At 37.6% G+C, this 22,034-nt stretch overlaps 1 protein-coding gene and 1 long non-coding RNA gene across 10 annotated transcripts in view; one reads left to right on the top strand and one right to left on the bottom strand.

The window, feature by feature from the left end:
* Positions 1 to 3,229: 3,229 nt before the first annotated feature.
* Positions 3,230 to 21,960, bottom strand: LOC141802689 (tumor necrosis factor receptor superfamily member 5-like). 5 transcript variants are annotated; one of them, XM_074686296.1, is made up of 4 exons: positions 21,936 to 21,960; positions 7,790 to 8,195; positions 5,769 to 5,945; positions 3,230 to 4,238 (listed from the first exon to the last, which is right to left on the bottom strand). In XM_074686296.1, the coding sequence occupies exons 2-4, from the start codon at positions 8,193 to 8,195 to the stop codon at positions 3,910 to 3,912; spliced, it is 912 nt and encodes a 303-aa protein (XP_074542397.1). In that variant the 5' UTR covers positions 21,936 to 21,960; the 3' UTR covers positions 3,230 to 3,909. The 5 variants fall into 5 exon arrangements, with proteins under 5 accessions (XP_074542397.1, XP_074542393.1, XP_074542392.1 ...); XM_074686292.1 differs by lacking the exon at positions 21,936 to 21,960 and adding an exon at positions 16,405 to 16,913; XM_074686291.1 differs by lacking the exon at positions 21,936 to 21,960 and adding an exon at positions 8,474 to 9,374.
* Positions 8,110 to 22,034, top strand: part of LOC141802690 (uncharacterized) — a 36,500-nt gene continuing 22,575 nt past the window's right edge. For 3 of the 5 annotated variants that reach the window (XR_012599523.1, XR_012599522.1, XR_012599525.1), the window contains exons 1-2: positions 8,110 to 8,244; positions 16,262 to 16,476. This is a non-coding gene — a long non-coding RNA (uncharacterized LOC141802690). Of the gene's footprint in view, positions 8,269 to 16,261; positions 16,477 to 20,356; positions 20,668 to 22,034 lie in introns of those variants that run through there. The other 2 variants (XR_012599526.1, XR_012599524.1) reach the window with 2 other exon arrangements.

The following is a 22,034-nucleotide window of genomic DNA, read 5'->3' on the forward strand; positions in this document are numbered from 1 at the left end:
CATCTGTCAGCATCAGAGAGGGCTGAAGCTCCTGCACGTTCATCTCTGTCCAAGAGCTCAGTGTCAGTGATTTCACAGGTGAATAAACCAAACACACCCTGAATATCCACCCTCCTTCACACACACTGCTGAAAACTGAAATCTTATCAAGTGTTTTTGTCTTATTTCCAATAAAAATATGTCATTAAGACTCAATCTGATCAGTCCAGGAAAATGTCTGATTTCAAGTTATTTAAAGACTAAATGAGGTCTGACAGAATCTGCCAATGGACCAGAAAAAAGTTTCTTATTTCTAAACTTTATTCTAGTTTAAAGCAAATTTTCCAGCAAATTTTTCTTTATCCATTGGCAGATTTTTTTAGGTCATGTTTCCGCGCTTTGAGCTCTAATTTGACCAGCTAAACATGCTCAAAAACTTACCAAAATTGGCACACACCTCACAATCGCAAAAAAAAAAAAAAAATGATATGATGCCAAACCTAACCCCCAACATCCCATAATATGCTCTCTAGCGCCATCTAGGAACACTAAAATGGCCCTAAAAAGTAGGAATATCATAGAGGGATGTATTCGTCTTAATGAGACGCAAAAATCATGCACTGACACCCCTGACCTATCTCAAACAGGAAGTCAGCAATTTGCCTTTCAAAATAAAGTTTGGCCACATTTTTACCATTTCTGCAAAAATGATCTCCTCCGAAACCATAAGTGGTATCGGCTTGAAATCTGCTCATGTGACAGACTAGACCCTGCTCTACAAAATGTCTTGTGGAAGTTGTTATTTTGGACCCAGTTTTCAAATAACAAGCCCTCAAATTTGGTGAACTCTAAAGAAGCTTTCTGAGCTCCCCCATTAAGAATGAATAGGGTTAAAGTTTGAGCTCCACACAACCTGCTGTATTTGGGTCTCTGGACAAAACAGTAAGAGTCGTGTAAGTTTAAAAATGACATGGATGGATTCCTGACAAAATTTCCCCACAAAATATCTGATGTTTATACAGATTTGGTCTAAATTGTGGCTTCTATGAGGAGTTGTTTGGAAAATTTCTGTCAGCTCTTCTCTTCACTCTGCTGCAGCAGTGGTGTGATGATGTCACAGTGAGCAGGAGTTCCGTGCAGCTGGTGATGTCACAGTGAGCAGGAGTTCCGTGCAGCTGGTGATGATGCGAGCATCAGAACGGGGAAGAAAGGTGATTTAAGGGACTCTGAACGTGGCATGGTTGTTGGTCTGAGTATTTCAGAAACTGCTGATCTACTGGGATTTTAACCCACAACCATCTCTAGGGTTTACAGAGAATGGTCCCAAAAAGAGAAAATACCCAGTGAGCAGCAGTTCTGTGGGACAAAATGCCTTGTTGATGCCAGAGGTCAGAGGAGAATGGACAGACTGGTTGGAGCTGATAGAAAGGCAACAGTAACTCAGGGATTTCTGGATTTCTGCTCCACATTCAGATGGTAGGGTCAGAATTTGGCCTCAACAACATGAAAGCATGGATCCATCCTGCCTTGTATCAACGGTTCAGGCTGCTGCTGCTGCTGTAATGGTGTGGGGGAGATTTTCTTGGCTCACTTTGGGCCCCTTAGTACCAACTGAGCATGGTTTAAAGTCCACAGCCTTCCTGAGTATTGTTGCTGACCATGTCCATCCCTTTATGAGCACAGTGTACCCATCTTCTGATGGCTACTTCCAGCAGGATAACGCTCCATGTCATAAAGCTGGAATCATCTCAGACTGCTTTCTTCAACATGACAATGAGTTCCCTGTACTCAAATGTCCTCCACAGTCCCCAGATCTCAATCCAATAGAGCACCTTTGGGATGTGGTGGAACGGGAGATTCTCATCATGGATGTTCAGACCACAAATCTGCAGCAACTGTTGATGCTATCATGTCAATATGGACCAAACGCTGAGGAAGGTTTCTAGGACCTTGTTGGATCTATCTAAAGGGGGTCCAACCCGGGACTAGAAAGGTCTACCTGATTGAGGTGAGTTTCAACTTTTCATTTTTCAGCATCTCTATCTCAGCTTTTTCAGTTTTTGTTGTTTTTTCATTTCTGTATTCCTGTCTGAATATTTTATTAGTTTTGTCGTCTTGGTTTCAGTGTTTTTAGTTGAGTCATCCCTGTTTAATGTTTTTCACCTTTAGTTTCTCCCATACCAACTTTTTCTTTCTAACTTGTGACGTCTTTGTTTCAGCTTTTTCAGTTTTGTTGCCTGTTTTTCAAACCTTTCAATGTTTTTCCCTGTTTGAAGTTTTTAAGTTTTGTTGTTCATCTAAACTTTTTTTTAGATTTTTTGACGTTCCTTTCCCGTCTCTTTTCTAACTTTTTTTATTGCTTTTTTCATCTTTGTTTCCACTCTTTCTGTTGTGATGTTTTTTTTCATATATATTTCTAACTTTGGTGTCTCTGTTTCAATTTTTTTTTGTGTTTCCATTTTATCATTTATAGTTTTACTGTCCTTGTTTTGACCTTTTGTTTTAAGGCGTCCCTGTGCTGACTGTTTTAGTTCTGTCTTCTCTCTTTATTTATTTATAAATCAATTTCTTTGTTTTTTTTTAAACTGTTTTGTCATTTTTTTTCCCCATCTCATCAAGTTTCCAGTTCTGCTCTCTGATTGGTTGTCTCTGACTTTCTTTTATTTGATAAAAGGTCTAAATGGTTAAAAAATGGTAAAATGAACTGCTTTAATTTTTACTTCTTACAGTAATCCAAACCTCATTTTGTCTCTTAATAACTTGAAATCAGACATTTTCTGGACCGACCAGGTGAATGTGGCTCAGATTGAGTCTAAAAAGACATTTTCTGATGATAAAAAGACAAAAACACTTGATAAGATTTCCGTTTATTTTTTTTATTTTTATTTTTTTATGCTTTTGTCGTCTTTGTTTCCACTCTTTCTGTTGTGACGTTTATTTTCAAACTTTGTCTCACTGTTGGTGTCTCTGTTTTAATTTTTTTTGTAGTGTTTCCATTTTATCGTTTGTAGTTTTACTGGGCGTCCCTGTGCTGACTGGTTTACTTCTGTCTTCCCTCTTTATTGATTTATTTATTTATTTATTAGCTTTTTTCAACAGTTTCGTCGTCTCTGTTTTTAGCGTTTTTTTCTGCTCTCTGATTGGTCGTCTCTGACTTTCTTTTATTTGATAAAAGGTTTAAACAGTTAAGAAGTATTTAAACAAACTTTCGGTGATGAGGTCATAGAAAGACGATGACACGTGATCATAGTGACGAGGTTTATTGAAATGTGGTTAGAAGCAGCCGTACATGATCTTAGAGTAAAAAAATAAAGCGTGGAGAACAGTCTCCTCTAAACTGTATAAATAGAAATAAATTAACATCTCTGAACACGATCACCAGGAGGAAGGAGGAAGGAGGAGGAGAGAGGAGGAAGGAGGAGGAAGGAGGAGGAAGGAGGAGGAAGGAGGAGGAAGGAGGAGAGGTAGACGTACTGCAGGCCAACAGTTATTTAAAGTCACAAGTTTATTTCTGTGTTGCTGCTGTTTGCTCTCTGATCTCTGCTGATTTAACCCAGATTAACGAATGATTGAACGAATGAATGATTGATTGATTGGTTGATTGAATGATTGTGGCTGAACGTTGGACCAACAGTCGTACCTGCAGCAGAGAGGAAACGCTCTGAGACCCAAACGGAGTCAGAAACAAAGATAAACTGACGGCAGTGAACAGACTCTCCCTCTGATCCCAGGTCACAGCACGCTGGCTCATCTTTAATTGTCGGCAGGTGAGACAGGTGGTTTCAGGGGGACACAGACACAGACACAGACACAGAGACACACAGGGACAGGGTCAGGACTAACCCAGAGCTGACCCTGGGAGCTACTGGCGGCGTTTCTCTGGGACCTGGTTTCTCCGCCTGCTTTAAAGCAGCCGTACCCCCGCTGACCTCACAGAGCATCCACGGCGTTGTTGAGGCCGCACAGGTCGTACGCCTGTGACTCCATCCTGCTCAGCTTGCTCTGCAGACGCTCCGCCGCGCCACTCGCTCCTGCTCGGGTGAAAGCGGCGGGGAGCTGGCGGATCTGCTCCGCCGAGGCCGAGGCCACCCAGGCGGTGATCCTCTGGTGAAGCTCGGAGACGCCGAGGCTGGAAAGGCCCTCCAGCTTCTTCCCGTCCTCACGCAGCACGTGGCGCAGGACGTGGCGCAGCTTCCTGACCCCCGGTCTGTGGTGGACCAGGAAGGAGGGGAAGATGTCTTTGAGGTAGAGGGCGCCGTCTGTAAATGGTGGAGAAACAAAACCATCACTCAGAGAAATCAGCCACAGGGGTTTAGACTTTACAGCCACTGAAACGACAGCTGCTGCAACAGTAGTGTGATGATGATGTCACAGTGATCAGGAGTTCCGTGCAGCTGGTGGTGATGTCACAGTGATCAGGAGTTCCGTGAAGCTGGTGATGTCACTGAGAGGGGGAATAACTCATGATAACAACTGTGACCCGTCCAACACTGACTGTGTTTCAATGTTTGTCTCTGTCTAGTTGTCCAGTTTTGACGCCTGCGTCTCAACTTTTCAGAAATGTCGTCTTGTTTCAACTTTTCATTTTTCAGCATCTCTATCTCAGCTTTTTCAGTTTTTGTTGTTTTTTCATTTCTGTATTCCTGTCTCAATATTTTATTAGTTTTCTCGTCTTGGTTTCAGTGTTTTTAGTTGAGTCATCCCTGTTTAATGTTTTTCACCTTTAGTTTCCCCCATACCAACTTTTTCTTTCTAACTTTGGACATCTTTGTTTCAGCTTTTTCAGTTTTGTTGCCTGTTTTTCAAACATTTCAATGTGTTTCCCTGTTTTAAGTTTTTAAGTTTTGTTGTTCATCTAAACATTTTTTTTTAATTTATTGATATTCCTTTTCCGTCTCTTTCCTAACTTCTTTTTTATTGCTTTTTTCATCTTTGTTTCCACTCTTTCTGTTGTGATGTTTTTTTATATATTTTTTTTTAATTTTGGTGTCTCTTTTTCAATTTTTTAGTGTTTCCATTTTATCATTTATAGTTTTGCTGTCCCTGTTTTTGAGGCGTCCCTGTGCTGACTGTTTCAGTTCTGTCTTCTCTCTTTATTTATTTATATATATATATATATATATATATATATATATATATATATATATATATATATCTTTTTTTAACCGTTTCGTCGTCTCTGTTTCAGCGTTTTTTTTCATCTCATCAAGTTTCCAGTTCTGCTCTCTGATTGGTTGTCTCTGACTTTCTTTTATTTGATTAAAGTTTTAAATGGTTAAAAAATGGTTAAATGAACCAGTTTAATTTTTACTTCTTACAGTAATCCAAACCTCATTTTGTCTTTAAATAACTTGAAATCAGACATTTTCTGGACTGACCAGGCGAATGTGGCTCAGATTGAGTCTAAAAAGACATTTTCTGATGAAAATAAGACAAAAACACTTGATAAGATTTCTGTTTTTTTGCAGTGTAGGAGCTCTTAAAGCTCCAGAGTCCGGCCTCACAGAGTGCCCTGAGCCACAGGTTTCTCCCCTGGTGCAGAAACCACACAAACCCTGTGTCTCCGTGGCGCAGAGCCGCAGCGTTTCCATCCCTGAGCTGTTTCTCTTTAAAAACGTCTGTGAGGGTTTCTGTGCGGCGTCAGGATGTGCTGACGTGCTCCTGCATGATAATTGCTGCTTATTAAGTTTGCAGAAGCCCCAAAATGAGCAGTTGGTTTCCCTCTGAGTCTAAACACAGCTGTTTATAGCCCCGCCCCCAACCGGCCGCTGGCGGCGCCGTGCTCTCACCTGTGGACGTGGAGCAGCTCATGCACACGTTGTCGTGCCACGCCGAGCCCCTCAGCAGCAGCTCCAGCCCCGCGGCCTGGCAGCTCCGGTGCTGGGAGCAGTTCTTCTGGGCAGAGACCACGTCTGAGAAGGTGCCGTTGGGACAGGTCCTGCAGACGGTGTCCTGATCAGCCGTACCTGGAGGACGGACACAGAGAGAAACGACCCTTTAACCAGCTCTGATAAAACCCTCTGTGGACTTTGTGGTTGATGTTACATCAGTGCAGTGACTGTGTCTGACCAGTGAGGGGCAGTGTGTCTGCAGGACAACATCTCACTCAGTTTTGACATGTCTGTTTCATTCACTCCTAATTCTTAACTTTTTGAAGCTGCTTTTTCACAAAACAAAACAAAACAAAACAAAATTAAACTACTTTTTATTTTTCCATGAACACACCAGGACACGTTCACATCATTTTACATTTCAGACTGTGTAAATTCAGAGGATTGAATTACATCATGCAGGAGTTCCCTTGGAAAGGATTCCTCCTGCAAAGCATTCTGGGTAACTGAGTCTGTTATACAATGCTGGCTCTTGAGGTAAGTGTGTTGTTTTGACATGTCTGTGACTTTCCTGTTTTATTGTTATCATAAACTCCTGTGTGTGTGTGTGTGTGTGTGTGTGTGTGTGTGTGTGTGTGTGTGTGTGTGTGTGTGTGTGTGTGTGACTCATTAAACCTCCAACAGGGTAAAATGTGAACGTCGTTAATCACTGAGTGTTTACTCTGTCCCAGTTTCCCTCTGAACACAACATGAGCTGAATTGACTCAGAATGAGACCAGAGAATAAAAACAAAGAGATTTAATCTGATTCATTTTCAGATTATCTGACGTGTGTCTGGAGGAATTGGAGCCTGGCTGATTAATCAGACTGTCTGTGTTAGATAAAGTGAATATTTGTGTCACTCTAACAGGATAAAACCAGAGAGGAGTTATAGTTAAGATTTCCAGGGGCCCCCAAAGCATCTCTTAAAAACTGATTTATGAAGTTCTCTTCAATTGAAAGCATTTCTTTTTTCTAAATCTCACTTCACATGCTTCAAAATCCATCAAAGGCTTAATCTGTAATGATGGTTTTGGGTCCTCCCCCTCCCTTCTTATTCAATGGGCTATTCCATGTTACAACACATCTGAACATTTGATTCAGGAAGAAAGTGGTAAAAACACTTTTTACCATTTTTTTTTTCTTATTTTCAACCAAGTGGGAAATAAAACCAATGTTGCTCTGAGATCTGAGATAAACATATCAGACTTTTAGGATTTTAAGGACTTTATCTAGCCCAGGAAACAGGATCATTTTCTCTAAATCAAACTTTTGGAGTTGGTGATAAACATTATTGTATAAATCTCTTTTTTGGAAACATAACTCACTGGACAGGGGGTCAAATAAAAATACATTCACTTTAAAATAATAGCACCAAAAAGTATGGTAACTGTAAATATCACCTCTTTCAGTAGATTTTTTTCCAGTTTGATGTTGTTCTTGATATTTACATATTTTTTCTTTACTAAATTATTTTTTTCAATATTTACCTATTGTAATGTTTTTCACTTCATCCTTTCTTGTTTGTTCCTGTTACTCTGTAAATTCCCCACTGTGGGACAAATAAGCTTCAATGGACCATAAAAGATTTCAAATCCAGGACAAAGTGGACTAAATGATGGATTCACTTTTTTCTAAATCAAACTAAAGTACAGAACTTGAGGAAATGCATTTAGTTGTGTTAAGTTAGCATGAACAAGATTAGCACTGTGTCATGCCTTGATTCTGGGAAAGAGACAGTGGACCCAGGGAAGGCCAGTCTAGCTCTGAGGAAGAGGAGTTACAAGGACATGGAGGGCCCCACTGACGGGGTTTGCCTTGGGCCCCCAAACCACTAAATACGCCCCTGGGTGTGTGTTGATTTTCATGTGTGTTTATGTTCATGTTCATGTGTGTGAGTGTGTGTGTGTGTGTGTGTGTGTGTGTGTGTGTGTGTGTACCTGCACTCAGCACCTCCTGTCCGGACGGGCACTCGCTGTGGGGAACGCAGGTGTCGTATCTCTGGTCGTAGTAGAACCCGGACCTGCACGCGCACTGACAGTCGCTCTGCGCCGTGCACGCGGCCTTCACCACCTGGTTGTGTGCGCATGCGCTGCAGCGCAGACACTTCCCGATGTAGTTCCAGAGCTCCGTGAAGGAGCCCTGCGGACACGGCGCGCACGCGCTCTTCTTGTGCTCCGTGCAGCGCGCGCGTAAATAGGTGCCGGGCGGGCAGCGGTCACACGTCAGAGGCTTCCCGCTGATCGGGTCCGTGTCCTTGAAGGTGAGGAGCGGCTCCGGGACTCCGTCCACCAGGGAGGAGCGCAGGGAGAGGAAGAGGAGCGGGAAGAGGAGCGGAGTCAGCATCTGCAAGGAGGGAGGAAGGAAGGAAGGAAGCGAGGAAACACAAGGAGAGGTGAGGAGAGCATCCCGAAACAAGGTGAGACAGGGACACACTCTGCACACACACACTCACACACTCACACACACACACACACACACCTGCAGCAGCTGTTTTAACCCAAATATCACCTGAGGAGGGAGAACCTCAGAGACATGCAGGCAGCAGTCTGAGCATGTTCCTCTCACACTCACACACACACACTCTAACACACACACACTCTCACACACACACACACACATACCATCGTCAGTGTGTGGCTGCAGAGTCTGTCAGGAGGATGGACTGTGAGCGGCGCACGCTGCGCTTTATACAGTAAGGTAACACCGACGCCCCCAATCAGCGGCTCGGAGCGCGGAGCGGTTTCTGAGGAAGGTGGACGCTGTGTCATGCAAATACTGAACACACGAGTCATCACCAAACACTAATTCATCATATGTCAGAGGGTAGGAGTGAGTAAGGTCAAGTTATCAAACACGCTCAGACTTATTTTGACTCTTTGAATATTTTAATCAGTTTTCATCCATAAATACTTTTTTTTAAATATTCAAATATATTCACATATATCCTGTATCCTTACTGTAAGTGCTGTGTGATAATCAGAGTTATTTATTGATATTGAATTTCCAGTATGATGTAATAAACATGTAAACATGTTGTTTTACTGGCAGCTGTAGTCACTCAGTGTAATCTGTTTAAACTTTGACCTGTTGCCCTCCTCACCTTCTGGATGAAAACACAACATTACACCTGTTTCAGAGAGCAGTAACACTAACGAGGAACTAATTTTGTCTTTATTCATTTAACCTTTATTTAACCAGGAAGTCCCATTGAGATGAAAAAATCTCTTTTACAGGAGAGACCTGGCCCAAACAGCAGCCGCACAGAGTCACGATGACACAACACAATCAACAGGTTAAAGTAAATAAGCAAACACACACATTGGCTTTCAAGAAAAACAACCACACGCCTCCGTCACCACACTCTAAACCCCCAGAAGTGATTGCTTTTTCTACGCGTTTGTGTTGTTCATGGACAAAACGTCCGCCCTTTATTAAGCTATAAAAAATTAATTAATCCATATTTTTTTAAACTTTCAAAGCATTAAATCTTTTTGACTACTTCAGACCTATCTAAAAAATATAAAGTTTTATAAAACTTTTTGATTATCTTTTTGCTTTATGGCATTTTTGTCATAAAAAAACATGATTTTAAGAACAGGAAAAATTGAAAAAAAAAAGATTTTTCTAAAAATAAGGTTCACAGCTGAATACTTATGATCAATATATAACAGCCTTGACTGTGTCAATATTATATAACAATATGAGTTTAAAGACCCGAGGTGATCCTCCACCCTAACCACTTTTAAATCACGTCTTAAAACTCACTTTAATTCTGTGGCTTTAACTCAGCACGAGAGTTGTTTGATCCGTGTCCTTTTACATCTTTTATGGTCTTAACCCCTTTTTTTATGACTCTTATCTGTTTCTATGTGTTATTTAAATTGATTTCTTTTATTGATATTCTCATATGTTATTTTAACTGTGCAGCACTTTGGTGAACTTAAATGTTTTTAAAATGTGCTATATAAAGTATAAAAATAAAGTGGATTGGATTGGAAATGAGAGTTTGCTGTCTATCCAAATACCCAGGTACAGTTTCCTTCAGAAGTAAAAACATTAAAATGATTCACCTGTTGTTAGTTACCTCTTGAGACGACCGTGAACTTTGTCTGAAGCTCCTGCACCGCTGTTGTGATAGAGTTTGTATAGGTATAGATGACAGTATCGTCAGCATAGAGATGTATTTTGGCCTTTATGTCCTTTCCCAGGTCATTGATAAAAATAGAAAACAGAAGAGGTCCCAGAATAGATCCCTGAGGGACGCCTTTAGTGATCGGAAGACACTCAGATTTATGGTGCATAGACACGCTGAGTTCGGCTGGTAAAATGACTTTTAAACCAATTAACAGTCTTTGGACTTACAGCAGCAGCTCTAAGTTTCATTAATAACAGTTCATGTCTTACTGGATCTGGATAAATCAATAAATAAAGCAGCAGAGTGTTGTTTTCTGTCCAAGGCACAAATGAGGTCATTTACAACAACCATAGATGCAGTAATGGTACCGTTGCCAGATCTAAAACCTGACTGAAAGTCACTTAAAATGTTCTTTTCTTGTAAAAAGTGCTTAACTGTAAATTCACCTGGCTCTAACAGAGAGCTCCTCATACTGATAACCAGACTTCCTGTGCAGGGACTCCTCTCAAAGAGTGAGACGAATGAAAAATGCACGGCAGACAAAAGCTCCGGTCTGAAGAGTTAAACCAATAAACTACTATTAATAAACTGTGGTCCCAGATTTCCCATCATCCTCAGCTGTAACTGTCAGTAAGTGTGTGAATAATAATGAGTATTTGACTGTTGGGACCAAAGGATGCTCTGTTAATAGTTTACTGTTAAACCTGAGTCCAGTAGTTTTCTGTTCACATAGTTTTTCTGGATTGGCCTGAAGGAAACCCTCCCTGACTGAGTCAGACCAGAACCTGTCACAGTACCTTTAATTTTCTTTCCAGTAACCTCTGATGTTATTTAATTAGAGGCTGATGTAATACGCTGCTGAGCCTCAGAGCGGAGAAACCTGACTCCAAAATTAGCCCCATCCAACCAGAAAAACCAGTTTACTGTAAAAATAGAAATGTGACAGCTAAATGTCATCATTTATTCCCTCATGTGTTTGTTCAGTCAGATAATAGTTTCCTGGAAAAGGAGAATCAGGATGATACTCAGAGGTTTTCACATGTTGGTGATGAAGCAGCTTCAGAGCTTTCAGAGCAGTTAACGAGCCAGCTGTGAGTTACAGAGCTCATTGTCTGGGCAGGTTTTCATTTTCAGAGACGGGGTGTCAGGGAGGGACGCAAACCATGAGCTCACGATGGTTCACCGAAAAAAGAAAGAGAAAATCCTTTTTCCATTTCCTCACACACACTGCTGATAACTGCTGATAACTGCTGATAACTGCTGATAACTGGTTAATGTGTTTCTCTCGTTCAGTGCAGTAAGTTCTCCTTAATATGAGACTGAAATGAAGGTTTCAAATCTTCCACCAGGGGGCCCCACCTGCAGCTGATTTTGTATCCCTGTTTGAAAAATCTTTTTTTTAAATCCTGTGTCTGTTTCTGAATTATTAAACAAAATGTCATAAAAAAGTGGTTATAAAACTCAAAATGTAAATCAAAAGGACCATGTTTCAGTTCCTGACCCGTCCTCGAGACTGTGAGGGAGTGGAAGTGGAGATTTTATGAATATGTTAAATTAAAAAAAACGTTAAGATTTTATCATTAAATCAATATTTATCATCACATAGACACACTAAAGTACCAAAATTGGTACCATTGAGTAACGACACGAATGACCTGGAACCAAACATCTGTACCGTATTGTTTCAGATGTTAAAGGTCTCCATCCCTAATTGTTGTAACATTTTGTGTAGTTATTACATTTTGTGTAGTTGTTACATTTTGTGTAGTTGTTACATTTTGTGTAGTTGTTACATTTTGTGTAGTTGTTACATTTTGTGTAGTTGTTACATTTTGTGTTATAACATTTTGTGTAGTTGTTACATTTGTGTAGTTGTTACATTTTGTGTAGTTGTTGTTACATTTTGTGTAGTTGTTACATTTTGTGTTATAACATTTTGTGTAGTTGTTACATTTGTGTAGTTGTTACATTTTGTGTAGTTGTTACATTTTGTGTTGTTGTTACATTTTGTGTAGTTATTACATTTTGTGTAGTTGTTACATTTTGTGTAGTTATAACATTTTGTGTAGTTGTTACATTTGTGTAGTTGTAACATTTTGTGTAGTTGTTACATTTGTGTAGTTGTTACATTTTGTGTAGTTGTTACATTTTGTGTAGTTGTTACATTTTGTGTTATAACATTTTGTGTAGTTGTAACATTTGTGTAGTTGTTACATTTTGTGTTGTTGTTACATTTTGTGTAGTTATTACATTTTGTGTAGTTGTTACATTTTGTGTAGTTATAACATTTTGTGTAGTTGTTACATTTGTGTAGTTGTAACATTTTGTGTAGTTGTTACATTTGTGTAGTTGTTACATTTTGTGTAGTTGTTACATTTTGTGTAGTTGTTACATTTTGTGTAGTTGTTACATTTTGTGTTATAACATTTTGTGTAGTTGTAACATTTGTGTAGTTGTTACATTTTGTGTAGTTGTTACATTTTGTGTTGTTGTTACATTTTGTGTAGTTATTACATTTTGTGTAGTTGTTACATTAAGTGAAGTTGTTACATTTTGTGTTGTTGTTACATTTGTGTAGTTGTTACATTTTGTGTGGTTGTTACATTTTGTGTGGTTGTAACATTTTGTGTTGTTGTTACATTTTGTGTAGTTGTTACATTTTGTGTAGTTATTACATTTTGTGTAGTTGTTACATTTTGTGTTGTTGTTACATTTTGTGTAGTTATAACATTTTGTGTAGTTGTTACATTTGTGTAGTTGTAACATTTTGTGTAGTTGTTACATTTTGTGTAGTTGTTACATTTTGTGTAGTTACATTTGTGTAGTTGTTACATTTGTGTAGTTGTTACATTTTGTGTAGTTGTTACATTTTGTGTAGTTGTTACATTTTGTGTAGTTGTTACATTTTGTGTTATAACATTTTGTGTAGTTGTTACATTTGTGTAGTTGTTACATTTTGTGTAGTTGTTGTTACATTTTGTGTAGTTGTTACATTTTGTGTTATAACATTTTGTGTAGTTGTTACATTTGTGTAGTTGTTACATTTTGTGTAGTTGTTACATTTTGTGTTGTTGTTACATTTTGTGTAGTTATTACATTTTGTGTAGTTGTTACATTTTGTGTAGTTATAACATTTTGTGTAGTTGTTACATTTGTGTAGTTGTAACATTTTGTGTAGTTGTTACATTTGTGTAGTTGTTACATTTTGTGTAGTTGTTACATTTTGTGTAGTTGTTACATTTTGTGTAGTTGTTACATTTTGTGTTATAACATTTTGTGTAGTTGTAACATTTGTGTAGTTGTTACATTTTGTGTAGTTGTTACATTTTGTGTTGTTGTTACATTTTGTGTAGTTATTACATTTTGTGTAGTTGTTACATTAAGTGAAGTTGTTACATTTTGTGTTGTTGTTACATTTGTGTAGTTGTTACATTTTGTGTGGTTGTTACATTTTGTGTGGTTGTAACATTTTGTGTTGTTGTTACATTTTGTGTAGTTGTTACATTTTGTGTAGTTATTACATTTTGTGTAGTTGTTACATTTTGTGTTGTTGTTACATTTTGTGTAGTTATAACATTTTGTGTAGTTGTTACATTTGTGTAGTTGTAACATTTTGTGTAGTTGTTACATTTTGTGTAGTTGTTACATTTTGTGTAGTTACATTTGTGTAGTTGTTACATTTGTGTAGTTGTTACATTTTGTGTAGTAACATTTGTGTAGTTGTTACAATTTTGTAGTTGTTACATTTTGTGTAGTTGTTACATTTTGTGTGGTTGTTACATTTTGTGTAGTTGTTACATTTTCTGTAGTTGTTACATTTTGTGTAGTTGTTACATTTTGTGTAGTTGTCACATTTTGTGCAGTTGTTACATTTTGTGTAGTTGTTGTTACATTTTGTGTAGTTGTTGTTACATTTTGTGTAGTTGTTACATTTTGTGTAGTTACATTTGTGTAGTTGTTACGTTTTGTGTAGTTGTTACATTTTGTGTGGTTGTTACATTTTGTGTGGTTGTTACATTTTGTGTGGTTGTTATATTTTGTGTAGTTGTTACATTTTGTGTTGTTGTTACATATTGTGTAGTTACATTTGTGAAGTTGTTACATTTTGTGTAGTTGTTACATTTTGTGTGGTTGTTACATTTTGTGTTGTTACATTTTGTGTAGTTGTTACATTTTGTGTAGTTGTTACATTTTGTGTAGTTGTTACATTTTGTGTAGTTGTTACATTTTGTGTAGTTGTTACATTTTGTGTTATAACATTTTGTGTAGTTGTAACATTTGTGTAGTTGTTACATTTTGTGTAGTTGTTACATTTTGTGTTGTTGTTACATTTTGTGTAGTTATTACATTTTGTGTAGTTGTTACATTAAGTGAAGTTGTTACATTTTGTGTTGTTGTTACATTTGTGTAGTTGTTACATTTTGTGTGGTTGTTACATTTTGTGTGGTTGTAACATTTTGTGTTGTTGTTACATTTTGTGTAGTTGTTACATTTTGTGTAGTTGTTACATTTTGTGTAGTTGTTACATTTTGTGTTGTTGTTACATTTTGTGTAGTTATAACATTTTGTGTAGTTGTTACATTTGTGTAGTTGTTACATTTGTGTAGTTGTTACATTTTGTGTAGTTACATTTGTGTAGTTGTTACAATTTTGTAGTTGTTACATTTTGTGTAGTTGTTACATTTTGTGTGGTTGTTACATTTTGTGTGGTTGTTACATTTTGTGTGGTTGTTATATTTTGTGTAGTTGTTACATTTTGTGTAGTTGTTACATTTTGTGTTGTTGTTACATATTGTGTAGTTACATTTGTGAAGTTGTTACATTTTGTGTAGTTGTTACATTTTGTGTGGTTGTTACATTTTGTGTTGTTGTTACATTTTGTGTAGTTGTTACATTTTGTGTAGTTGTTACATTTTGTGTAGTTGTTACATTTTGTGTAGTTGTTACATTTTGTGTAGTTGTTACATTTTGTGTAGTTGTTACATTTTGTGTAGTTGTTACATTTTGTGTGGTTGTTACATTTTGTGTAGTTACATTTGTGTAGTAACATTTTGTGTAGTTGTTTCATTTTGTCTAGTTGTTACATTTTGTGTCGTTGTTACATTTTGTGTTGTTACTTTTTGTGTAGTTGTTACATTTTGTGTAGTTGTTACATTTTGTGTAGTTGTTACATTTTGTGTGGTTGTTACATTTTGTGTAGTTGTTACATTTTGTGTAGTTGTTACATTTTGTGTAGTTGTTACATTTTGTGTAGTTGTTACATTTTGTGTGGTTGTTACATTTTGTGTGGTTGTTACATTTTGTGTAGTTGTTACATTTTGTGTAGTTGTTACATTTTGTGTGGTTGTTACATTTTGTGTGGTTGTTACATTTTGTGTAGTTGTTACATTATGTGTTGTTGTTACATTTTGTGTGGTTGTTACATTTTGTGTAGTTGTTACATTTTGTGTGGTTGTTACATTTTGTGTGGTTGTTACATTTTGTGTAGTTGTTACATTTTGTGTAGTTGTTACATTTTGTGTGGTTGTTACACTTCGTACTGGGATCAGTAATAAATCAGATGGACAGTGATGATGATGATGATTATCTGAGAACAGATGGAGCGTTCCCATTACTCTGCTGACACCTGGTGGTTAAAAAGTGAACATCAAAAATTCATTTAACCCCTTGGTGGATGACAGGGTGAAAAATGACCTGATGAGGTGTTTTTTTTTCTGCGGTATATCTCTGTGATGAAAAGCTTTCATATTCCAGCTGTTCCTAAAAAAACATGTTTTTGTTTTTATTCATTCACATTTTCAAATTTCCTTAGATACTTTTGAGGAAAGCGTAATATTTGTGTTTCTTCCTTGAGTGGGTCAAAAATGACCATTTACATGTTTTTACGCCACTTTTTACATTCATTTAGTTTCAAACAAGAATGATTAAATGTTTAAAAACTCTTCACTTTGTAACAGATTTTTGGATATTTGAAAACCATTTCTGCGCTGATGAAAATGTAACCCGAGCGATAACGTGGATGATTTTCTTCCTCTGGTCATTTTGGAGCCTGTTTGTGAAAAGTGTAGGGTTTATCACGCCTGCAGCGAAGGGTTAATGATAGAAAACATCCAAAACCAAAAACAGATTTCTCTGAACTAATCCTTTGAGTTTTGTTTTTGGTGGATGACGTCCTGAAGTTTCTGTCACCCTCTCTGTGTTCACACCTCGGGTTTGACTGAAAGAAACTCTCAGTCTTGTGTGTTTTTTTGTGTGTGTGTTTCCTGCTCCCCAGGTTTTCCTGACAAACACCTGACCGGGATCAGCTGATGTGTTCGTCTCCTGGCAGCTCAGGCTCAGGGGAACATCCGGGCAGAGATTCAGGAGAGTGTGAAATCACATCAGTGAAATCTCATCAGTGTTTATGACGGCGCTCACCTCCTCCCAGAGCTCCCTGTTGCTGTGCACGCCGTGGTCATTATCTCAGACGTCCCTGGCGCTCTCCATGAGGTGATTTAACGTCTGGCCTGTTGGTTTCTCCACGCCTTCACTTTCACTCTGATGCTCCGTCTGTGCTTTCCTTTTGTCCCTTTGTCCCTTTGTCTCTTTGTGTCTTTGTCCCTTTGCCCCTTTGTGTCTTTGTCTTTAATCTTTCCCGTCACTGAGCGAGCAGCGGTCTGACAGGAACAGTGTTCACTGAGCGTGAGACATTTCTCCCGTGTCGTCACTGAGAGGAGAAAACAAACCTGAGCTCTGTTGACCCTCTCTAGCTAGGTTCCAGTTTTGCTGAGGTAAAGGGGCGGGGCTTCAGCCAGCTACAAGGCGACCACCTGTTGGTCGAATCGGCCGTGCCCTTATATGGACATGTTCATAGTTTTAACAACTTTAATAACTCATCCAAACTGTTCTTGAATTTCTCATATTCAGGCGTTTTTCCCTTTTCTAGAAAATAAAGAACAGGGCTTATTTTTGTTTTTTTACCCCATTTTTTGATTCATTTAACTCTTTATTAGGGATAGACTGATTATCTGCACTAACAGTGATGTGGTTTCTCTCTGTTTCTCACACATCAGCTGATGAACTCTCCTCTCTAACAAACTAATAACTAATGAAGTGTTTATGTCGTACTCTGAATAAAAAAAAGCCAAGTCCAGAAAAACGGCTGATTTCTGGATATCAAAGATAAAAATGACGCCTGAGTTTTTGAGCCCTTTTTTTGCATGATCTAGAAAAACATCTGCAGAATTTGAACACCTGTTTAATTTAAAAATGACTTTGCAAAAAAATCTTAGGAAATTAAAAATCTTGACAAACATCTGAGTTTTATTTTTTATTTCTTTATTTCATTTTATTTTATTTTATTTTATTTTATTTTTATTAATTAGTTTTGTTTTCTTTCCTGCTTTTGTTTTTCTTTTTTGTCTTATTTATTTACTTATTCATTTATTATTTTTTATTTATGTATTTATATTATATATTTATTTATTTATTTATTTTTAATTTATTAATTTATTTATTTACAAATCAGCTGATGAACTCTCCTCTCCAAGAAACTAAAAACTAATGAAGTGTTTATGTCTTACTTTAAATAAAAAAAAAGCCAAGTCCAGAAAAACATCTGATTTCTGGATTTAAAAGATAAAGATGACACCTGAGTTTTTGAGCTCTTTTTTTTGCATGATCTAGAAAAACATCTGCAGAATCTTTGAACACCTGAATTATTTAAAAATAACTTTGCAAAAAAATCTTTTGGAAATGAAAAGTCTTGACAAACATCTGAGTGTTTTTTGTTGCTTTATTTTATTTTAATTTAATTTAATTTAATTTAATTTAATTTAATTTTATTTTATTTTTATTAATTAGTTTTGTTTTCTTTCCTACTTTTGTTTTTTCTTTTTTTGTCTTTTTATTTACTTATTCATTTATTATTTTTTATTTTATTTATTTATATTTTTTATTTATTTATTTATTTACAAATCAGCTGATGAACTCTTCTCTCCAAGAAACTAAAAACTAATGACGTGTTTACTCTAAGTAAAAAAAAAAAAGCCAAATCCAGAAAAACATCTGATTTCTGGATATTAAAAGATAAAAATGGTGCCTGAGTTTTTGAGCTCTTTAAAACCCCTCTTACCTCCAGCGCTCCCGGGTGCAGGTTAAATTACCGTAACTCCTCAACTAATTGGGCTAAAATAAAATGTTTGTTGTCCTGTTCTCATTACCGTAAGTCTTCAACTATTTGGGCAAGAGAAAAAAACTAAGAGAGGAGAAGATGAACTTTCCAGGCATGACCTCTGACTTTTTGAAGGACAACATCTCTAAAAGTTTGGAGAGGAGAGTTGATCAGCTGGTGTGTGAGGAACAGAGAGAAACCACATCACTGTTAGACGCAGGAGAGTCAGAAATCTCCGTCTCTGAAGTCCAAGCAGAAAGTTTCCCCAAAGTTTCCTCAAGTCGAGCACAGATAGAAAAACTCTGAACTAAGATCCGGCAGATTCACTGTCACTGTTCAGGGTTTCCAGCGAACTGAGCATGCTCACAGCTCATAACAGACTAATGTAACACGATGAGACTCCTGGTGTAATAACTGGTACAGTCTTATTGTTGTCATGGTGACCTGCGGGTCATAAAGACAGCCTTACATGCAGTGGAAAAATAAAGGAGGTGGAGTGAGAGGATAAAAATCACCCACCTGAGCTTCAATGGGCTCGGGTTGACATCATGTCCAAACAAAGAGGCTCTTAGTGGAGCCTTAAAAGGATCTGGTTTACATCATCCAGTCTGTGCCTGCTTCTCAGAAAGTGTTTGATGACACGGCTCTTAACCCAGATGTGAAATCCCTGAGAGGGTCTGACATCAGCGTCTGGGGTGGCCTGACGTCAGGCTGAAGCTGAAGCTGAGACTGAAACTGATTTTCTGGGACAGAAAGAGACTAAAAAAGGAGCTGAGCTGCAGCGAGGGGCGTAGGAAGGACGCATGACACTGTTTGAAGCCTTTCCTCCGTCTCTACAGAGATCTCTGCTCGCTGCTCAGGGCTCACCTGTGCACCTGCTGATCTCCACAGAGAAATCATGTGAGAAATATCAGAAACAGTCAGAGACGTTTTCTGTGTGTGACTACGGCGGTTCTTCTGTTTCAACTTCCTGTCACCTTTTTGGCGTTGCCGGCAGGATCGAGGAGGCCACCGCTGCATACTGTTAGCATTTGAAGCTAGATGTGCTCTGCAGAGCTGGGATAAGTGGTGGGACTCAGTAAAAGCAAGATTTATCTTATTAATTAACTAATTAATTAATTAAACAATTAATTAAGTAGTTAATTGAATCAGAGGCTTTGAAGCAGGATCTTGATATTCTTAAAACTTTTTCAAATCTTCAAATGAAACAGAAACTTCAGCAAAATATTGAGAAATAAAAAAATATCTGATTTAAATTTTTCTTTTTTTTTGCATGATCCAGAAAAACATCTGCAGAATCTTTGAACACCTGTATAATTTAAAAATACCTTTGCCAAAAATCTTTGGAAAAAAAAAACTTGACAAACATCTGATTTTTTAAAATTTTCTTTATAATATTTTATTTTTATTGTTTTGTTTTGTTTTCTTTCCTGCTTTTGTTTTTCTTTTTTTGTCTTAATTATTTACTTATTCATTTATTATTTTTATAATTAATTATTTGTAATTTTTTATTTATTAAATTTTTATTTATCTGTCCATAATTTTATGTCTTTATTCATTTATTATTATAATTGTTATTATTATTATTATTATTATTATTATTATTATTATTATTATTATTATTATTATTATTATTATTATTAGTTAATTAATTAATTTATCAGTTTATTAATTTATTTTTATTTTGTATGATCTAGAAAATCTTCTGCAGGATCTCTGGACACATTTTCAACCCTAAAATGATTTTGAAAGAAATCTCAACAAAATCTTTGGAAATTAGAGATTTTGACAAATGTCTGATTTTTTTTGTTTTGTTTTGTTTGTTTTCTCTCCTGTTTTTGTTTTTCTTTTCTTTTTTGTTTGTTCGTTTTATTTTGTATGATCTAGAAAAACTTCTGCAGGAACTTTGGACAACTTTACTCTCCTAAAATGATTTTGCAGGAAATCTCTTCAAAATATAAAAAATCAAATTCTAAACAGAGTTTCAGGATCTGACAGAAAGTTTCTCATTTTTCAGGATGCAGAGGTTTTTTAATCCAGATCCCTCGGGGTTAAAGTTCTGGTCCTGTTAATAAAACCTGCCAGTCATTCTGCTTTGAGCTGGTTTTCCTGAGAAGCTGGACTTACAAAGACCGGACTGTTGTGTTGTGTGTCACTGTGTGACTCTGCTGTGTGTGTACTGTGTGCTCATTGTGTGACTTCCTTTGTGTGTCATAGAGAGGGGGATCATGGACTCTGCAGGGCCTCGGGGAATCCCCTCACCTGGTCCAGCAGGCTCCTGGTCTCTGTTTTACTCCCTGACCTGATCCCAGGACTTCAGGGTGACACGGAGCTTTGAAGGACTGTGACCGTCACAAAACAACCCCCCCTTCAGTAAACACGGAGGATAAGAGCTGCAGCTGCTCAGCCGCTGAGTCAAGGTCACGCTCCCGTCACCTGTGGGAGTGTTCGCTCTGTGCTCCACAGAAATCCTCCTCTTCAGAGAAACCGTCACGCAGAGTCACAGAGTCTGCGTCTGACGGTCTGAGGGTTTCTGTGTTTTCCAGCCTTCGTCAGGAGGATGATCTGACCTGCTGATGGTGACGATGACGGTGATGATAAGGTTCAGTAAACAGTTTGGACTCATCAGTTTCGCTCTGATGCAGAAACAAACACTGAGCCGGGCTGATTAAAGGTTGAGGAAATGTTTCTGCTAAAAGACCTGAAAACACCCAGAAGTCTCCAACACCTGAGGTTAGATCCAGAAACAAAAACTCCTGTAGGATCCTGAGGGGATCTGGATTAAGACCTCTGCATCCTGAGACCTTTTCATGATCAGTCAAATATTAAGGTGATCTGACAAGAAATCTCTGAGAAATAAGATTTGGTCTCAAAGATCCAGAGACCGCTTTTTTTTCTCTGGGTCTCGAAAACTGATCCAGAGAAAAACTTCAGGAGAGCCTCAGGATTTTGGGGTCTCTGCAAAGGATGCAGATTTTTTGCAGGCCTTAAGGCTTTCAGGGTCCTGGATTAGGGTTTTTCCTGGATCTTGGTGAAGTGTTGAAGAAACAATTAGGAGAAGGAGATTTTGCAGGGTCACTCGAGATCCCACAGGAAGACATTTGTCGAGATCTCTCGTGTCTCAGGATTCTGGAAACGTTTCTGTTTTTCTTGAATCGAACAAAAAGTTTCCCGGCTCTGCAGGAAGTCCTCTGAAGATCATCTGAGGGTTGTGCCGGTTTGGAGCATCCTGCTGGTTTCTCTGGATCAGGGTTTCATGGAGTTTTCAAAGGTCTTTTTAGACTCCTGCTTTTCTGTTTTCTAGACTTTTTGATCCAACAGATATTTTTCAAGTTCACAGAAATTTCTCATGAATTCTTGACGTCAGGATACCGTGAAACTGAGAAATGATTTTTCCAAAAGTTTCTTAGTTTCTCGGGATCTTTGAAAACTTTCTCTCTTTTTTATAAGAAAATAAAAAATAAAAAATTGTAAAGGTGCCCAGATATCCTGCAAATGTTTTCCTGCATCATGCAAAAAAAAAACAAAAAAACAACAACAAAACTTAACACAAAAACAAAGCAGGACAAAAATAAATAAATAAAGGAAAAATAAACAAAACAAAAGAAAACACAAAAGAAAAATAAAAACAGAACAAATGACAAACAAAAAAAAACAAACAAAAAAAGCAGATTTCTGCAAGATCATTTCAGAACTGTTAAGGCGTCCAAGGATCCTGCAAATGTTTTTCTGCATCATGCAAAAAAACAAAAACAAAAACAAAAAAAACAGACACATAAACAAAAACTTAACGTACCACAAAGCCCGTCCTTCAAACAGCTGAGCAGCGCCTGACACAGGACGCACACGCCTCAGAGACGAACAAAAACCACAGTTCATCCCAAAGTGTTTCACA

Source organism: Halichoeres trimaculatus, unplaced genomic scaffold (genome assembly GCF_033239565.1).
Source record: "Halichoeres trimaculatus isolate MK-OKI-2021-1 unplaced genomic scaffold, fHalTri1.1 fHalTri1_scaffold_14, whole genome shotgun sequence".
NCBI classification, from domain to species: domain Eukaryota; kingdom Metazoa; phylum Chordata; class Actinopteri; order Labriformes; family Labridae; genus Halichoeres; species Halichoeres trimaculatus.